Below are 6,235 nucleotides of genomic sequence, written 5' to 3' on the forward strand. Positions count from 1 at the left end.
TTTTATATATTTGGGTGTTCCCATGTTGCTGTTTACTTAATTATTTACAATGTTAGATCTTCTGGTTGGATTGTCTCCTTATGTATGGTATAGTGTCCTTCTGAATCTCATTACAGACTTTCTTTTAAAGTTTCTCCAGGTGCACCTGCATGGCTCAGTATGTTAAGTGTCTGACTCTTAATTTCAGCTAAGGTTGTGATCTCACTGTGAGATCGAGCCTTACATTGAGCTCTGCACTGACAACATGAAGCCAGCTTGGGATTTTTGTTCTTGCTTTTTCTTTGCCTCTCCTTCACTCTCTCTATCTTTCAAAATAAATTAACAAGAATTTAAAAATATTAAGTAGAGATTACCTAATATAAATGCTGCCAGTCTATCTTTTTTTTTTTTTTGACAACCATTTGTATGGTAAGCATTTCTACATCAAAATAAAAGACTTCTGCATGGTAAAGGGAGCAATCAACAAAGCAAAATGGCTACGTTCAGAATTGGAGAAGATATTTGCAAATGTCATATATGATAAAACATTCATATTAAAAATATATAAAGAACTTATAAACTCAACACCGAAATAATGAATAATTGAATTAAAAATGGGCTGAAGACATAAATAGACATTTTTTCTAAAGAATACATCCAGATAACCAACAGACACAAGAAAAGATGCCCATCATCACGGATCATCTGGGAAATACAAAGCAAAACTACAATGAGATATCACTTCACACCCGTGAGAATGAATAAAATCAAATTCAGAAGAAACAATGAGTGTTGGCAAGAATGTGGAGAAAAAGAACCCTCATGCACTGTTGGTGGGAATGCAGACTGGTACAGCCACTTTTGAGAACAGTATGTAGGTTCCTCAAAATGTTAAAACTAGAACTGCCTTACAATCCATAATTGTACTGCTTAGTGTGTATCCCAAAAAGTACAAAAACACTAATTCAAATGGATACATTCATTTTTATTTTTATTACAGCATTATTTACAATTGTAAATTTGGAAGCAGCTCAAATGCCAAGGGGTAGATGAATAGATAAAGAAGAAATAATAGAATATTATTCATTCATTAAAAAAAAGAATGAAACCTTACTATTTTTAAATGCACGCATGGAGCTAGAAAGTAAAATGTTAAATGAGATAAGTCAGTAAAAGAAAAACAAATACCATATGATGTCACTCCTGTGTGGAATTTAAGAAACAAAACAAAGAAACAAAGAAAAGAAAAAGACACACCAAGAAACAGACTAACTACAGAGAAGAAAGTGTTGGTTACAAGAAGGGAGGTGGGAGGGGCATGGTTGAAATGTTTTGTGGGATTTAAAACTACACTTATCACATAACCATTAATTAATGTACAAAACGTTGAGTTACTATATTGTATGCCTAAAACTAATTGAACATTATCTGTTAAATATATTGGAATTATAATTAAAGACGTAAAAAAATTGGAGAGTTAAGGTAAAGTTTATCTGAAGATCCTTGCAATATTCTTGCAACGTTTTTGTAAGTTTGAACTCATTTTACAAATTAGAGTAAAACAAGGCTATCACAAATAAACCAGGTATATTTTGCAATAATTTCAAAATTCATTTTTATTTCATATTTACATCAAATCAATGTGCTGATATTTTAATAAAGTAAGGACAGTTTTAATTCAAAGTTTTGAGATATCTTTATTCTACATATTGAAATTGTATGTCTTCTAGCACAAATTACCTATCTAATTTTTATTTTTAAATTCGTTTTATTTTGGCAAAAATAAATTTGGATCATACCCATGAAAAAGTCAGTATTTCAAAACTATTAATTTTTAATTATGTCAAGCTGTGTAAATGATTGTGTAAAATGTTATTTAATTCTCTACACTACTATTTATGCTCTCAACTTTCCATGTAAAAGAGATTAAATTTTATTTTTTAAAATATTTTCTTGCAATTATCTAGTAGTAGACAAATGACATTTTGTTAATTATATCTCCAGTAGCCAAAATTATTTCTAAAGGAACTAACTGAAAGTGTTAATTAATGCTACTAAGATCTATTAGATGCCAAAGCAAACACACACACACACACACACACACAAATAAAAATTGGATCACTTCCAAATTCTTACAATATCTTTAAAAATGATTTCAGTTTTATTACCCTACAATGATTGTTTTTGACAGATGACCAATAAAACTTATTTGCTTTCTATGTTAAATGGCAAGCTTATAGCAAGCCTTCTCAGAGTGTAATACATGTCAGATTTCCAAAGTCATTTGACTAAATGAACATTCTTCAACTTCAGTCAGAGATGCGTTGAGTCAGTAATTAGCAATATTTGTCAGAAGTCTTCATGTACAGCAAAGTGCTCAAATTATTAGTATCAATTTTGGAGTGATAACCACAAGTAATAATAGTTTATTACTAAGTGGAGTTAAAGAAATATTTAAGTGTTTTATTATTATTCTAGTAGAATTCTGAATCATGTCCTTTCAGATATATTACACTATGTTTTCTGAGAATTGAACAATTGTGCCTATAAAAAATAAGTGATTACAATCCATAAGGCCTTAGGAGATTATCACTTAATAAGGCTAATCAGAAACTTTTAAGACTCTCTTCTTTTGGGAATTCAAAGCAATTTGTCACATCCCTTAAAAATGATTTGTTGTAGAGACATTGACTAGAGAATATTTCAAATGACGTCACATTTAAAATAAAGGGCAAATGAATTTCCTGGTTGCGTTTAATATTCATTCCTCCGTGTTAAAAAAAAATATTACATTGTAGAGATCTTTGAGCTCTTCAACAGAATATTAGCAACATATTATGCCATAATAACCAAGAATTTCCAAAGGAAGATATGGTTTCATATTAATTTCAGGTAATCAATTGGTAAGTTAAACTGTTTTTGTGGGGCAAGATAAACTTCTGCTCTCAGGTGTACTTGTTGGAAACATCTGATAAATCATCCTTTGCCCAAGCAGTTGAAGAGTTAGAATTAGTTCAGTGTATGAATTTCAGATTTCTAAATCTGAATGGTAAAATGTTAAATAGTCTCTGTTCCAAAACAAACAAACAAACAAGAAAACAAAAATCAGTATTGTAGATATTAAATATATATAGGGCAGAAACCAAAAACAATGAGATTCAATTAACCAAATTTTTCACCCATCTCCCACTTTTGGTGTATCATTGTATATTTCTCCACACAGACATTTGGAATAAATTGATAAATGTATTCAAGATTATTTCACTGCCCTACTATACCTACTTCTAATTCACCACAAATCACATATGATACATATGTCCATTGCCTTAACTTCCATTTATTTAACTATGCTTCTTAAAATGTTCCATCCACTGGGCTTTTCACTATAGTCTACGCTTCATTTAGGCTTTAGATTTTAGGTAACTCCAAAAGGGAGCGCCTTCCCCTCTATCCTTCAGTAGCTGCTGGGATAATCTATAAAATGTTACATTTTTTAAAAAAATTTGCAATGGAACCCATCGCCATCTAATTTTTGCTTCTTCATAGATTTATATATTCATCATTGTATGCCTCCTCCCACTGACTGAAAACTTCCAGAAAACCTTTTATTTTTATTTTTTTTAATATCTGTCATCCAGTTTGGTGTCTGATATATTTAAACACTTGTTGCTCTTTTCACTAAATAATTCTGCACAGTAGCAAACAATGTAGGGAAATAGTTTGATAATATCTGATGAATGGAAAAATAAATTCTAGGCAACATAAAATAATGAATAAAAGATACAATCAGACAGAATACGTGATAAATTTTGTTATAGTAACTTCTAAAGTAGACTTTTATTTAAGATCAATTACTCAGGGCGCCTGGGTGGCGCAGTCGGTTAAGCGTCCGACTTCAGCCAGGTCACGATCTCCCGGTCCATGAGTTCGAGCCCCGCGTCCGGCTCTGGGCTGATGGCTCGGAGCCTGGAGCCTGTTTCCGATTCTGTGTCTCCCTCTCTCTCTGCCCCTCCCCCGTTCATGCTCTGTCTCTCTCTGTCCCAAAAATAAATAAAAAACGTTGAAAAAAAAAAAAAAAAGATCAATTACTGACAAGGTGCCACAATAACATAGCTTTCTACATATGTGTGTATTCAAAGGACATTAAGTTTTGCTAAATAATTTATCTCTTTCTTTCTTTCTTTCTCTCTGTCTCATATGAAATGAAACATTCAACATATGTGACTGCATGACCTCAAGATAATAAAAACATTGAAGAAATAATCCTTGTTTATGTCACCTTGATTATGTCCATATATTTATAAAAAAAGTTATTTGCTTCCAGTGGAGTATTTAATAAAATGTAAATGTGAGGTAATGATTTTTAATAACAAAGGAGAATTGATTTACTCCCATTAGATTATTAGTAATCCTAACACACTATAAAGACATAGAACTTTGAACTGTTTTTCAGAAAACAAAAAGATTTGTCATTATGCATGGCACAATACCAGTCTGAGGGCAAGGACTTAGTGTGTCAGGAAAACTTTCATATTTAGTCAAATTGTATACATCTGGTAGTAAGTTCAGATTGAAGCTACAGAATCAGATGTAATTTATATGAAGACTAATTGAATTCACATACTACTTATGAAACACTTTTACCTTAAAAAATAAGATGGAATTTCTGTAGAAGTATTTAAGATACATAGGATGGCTCTTTTTCAAATAAACGATGGTATATATCAATATAGTTCTGGTCAGGTGGTAGAAATTGACTTTTTCATTATTTCATTGTCCTAACAGGCAGTGAAGAGATTCTAGCATGGCCAATGTCACCTTAGTGACAGGATTTCTTCTTGTGGAGTTTTCTGACATCCAAGAGCTTCAGATATTATATGGTGTGCTCTTCCTACTGATTTATCTGGCTGTCCTGATGAGTAACCTTCTCATCATCACTCTCATTACCCTAGACCAGCATCTACAGACACCAATGTACTTTTTCCTGAAGAATTTGTCATTCCTGGATGTCTTCCTTGTGTCTGTCCCAATCCCCAAATTGATTGTCAACAGCCTAACATACAGCAATTCCATCTCCATTTTAGGGTGTGCCTTCCAGCTACTTTTCATGACTTCCTTCTCAGCAAGTGAGATATTTGTCCTTACTGCCATGTCCTATGACCGCTATGTAGCCATATGCTGTCCTCTGCAGTACGAAGTCATCATGAACGCTGGTGCCTGTACAGTGATGGCAGGTGTTTCCTGGGCCATTGGAGGACTCTTTGGAACTGTGTATACTGCTGGCACATTTTTCATGCCATTCTGTGGCTCCAATGTGATCCCACAGTTTTTCTGTGATGTTTCCTCATTACTAAGTATCTCCTGTTCTGAAACACTCCTAGTGGTGTATACAAGTATTGGGATAGGTATGTGTTTAGGCATATCTTGTTTCATCTGTATTGTGATCTCCTATGCTTATATTTTCTCCACTGTGCTGAAGATTCCTACCACAAAAGGTCAGTCAAAAGCTTTCTCCACATGCTTTCCCCATCTTGTTGTTTTTACTCTTTTTATTATAACTGCCTGTTTTGTTTATCTGAAAGCAACCTCAAATACACCCCTAGTTATTGACAGGTTGCTTTCTGTGGTTTACACCGTGATACCTCCAATACTCAACCCTGTAATCTACAGTCTGAGGAACAAAGACATGAAATGGGCTCTTATGAGATTGCTGCAGAAAACACTTGGTCTCACATCTTTTAATACTAACTAACATCTATCAATGATATAGTATCTTACTGATCACAATAGATTTTCTCATCAGTTACCTCATTCCTAACTTTGGAACAATTCGATAAAAGAAAACTATGTACTCACATACACCAATGTAAATAAATTCTCAACAGCCTAATTGTCTGTTTCCAGTTCAGGTAGTGGCATTATACACAACTAACACATAAGTGTCACATGTTTCTCATGCAGCGGTCTTCAATGACAAAGAATCTCTTCATTTGTGGTATGATCTTCTAAAAGAATTGCTTGTTTCTCATGATGTTTATAATTTTTGTGATTTAATCTCATTTTCACTATTTTATTACATATTTTTAAATGAGGCACTTCAACAGGTACAGTGCCATAAAAAGCATTTGAACTACCAAGATAATATTTTCATATCACTTTTCTGAAGGATCAGACTGTCTAGTGCTGAAGCAGAACAAAAAGTAAGCAAACATAATGCAGTAGGCTATGGGCCATTCTAGAGATGTTCTTACATCTA

At 33.0% G+C, this 6,235-nt stretch overlaps 1 protein-coding gene across 1 annotated transcript; it reads left to right on the forward strand.

Moving 5' to 3' along the window:
- The first annotated feature begins 4,783 nt into the window (after positions 1-4,783).
- Positions 4,784-5,731, forward strand: LOC102957118 (olfactory receptor 14A2). Its single transcript, XM_007084996.1, has one exon. The coding sequence runs from the start codon at positions 4,784-4,786 to the stop codon at positions 5,729-5,731; it is 948 nt and encodes a 315-aa protein (XP_007085058.1).
- Positions 5,732-6,235: the final 504 nt, after the last annotated feature.

This window comes from Panthera tigris, chromosome A1, assembly GCF_018350195.1.
Source record: "Panthera tigris isolate Pti1 chromosome A1, P.tigris_Pti1_mat1.1, whole genome shotgun sequence".
Taxonomy (NCBI): Eukaryota; Metazoa; Chordata; class Mammalia; order Carnivora; family Felidae; genus Panthera; species Panthera tigris.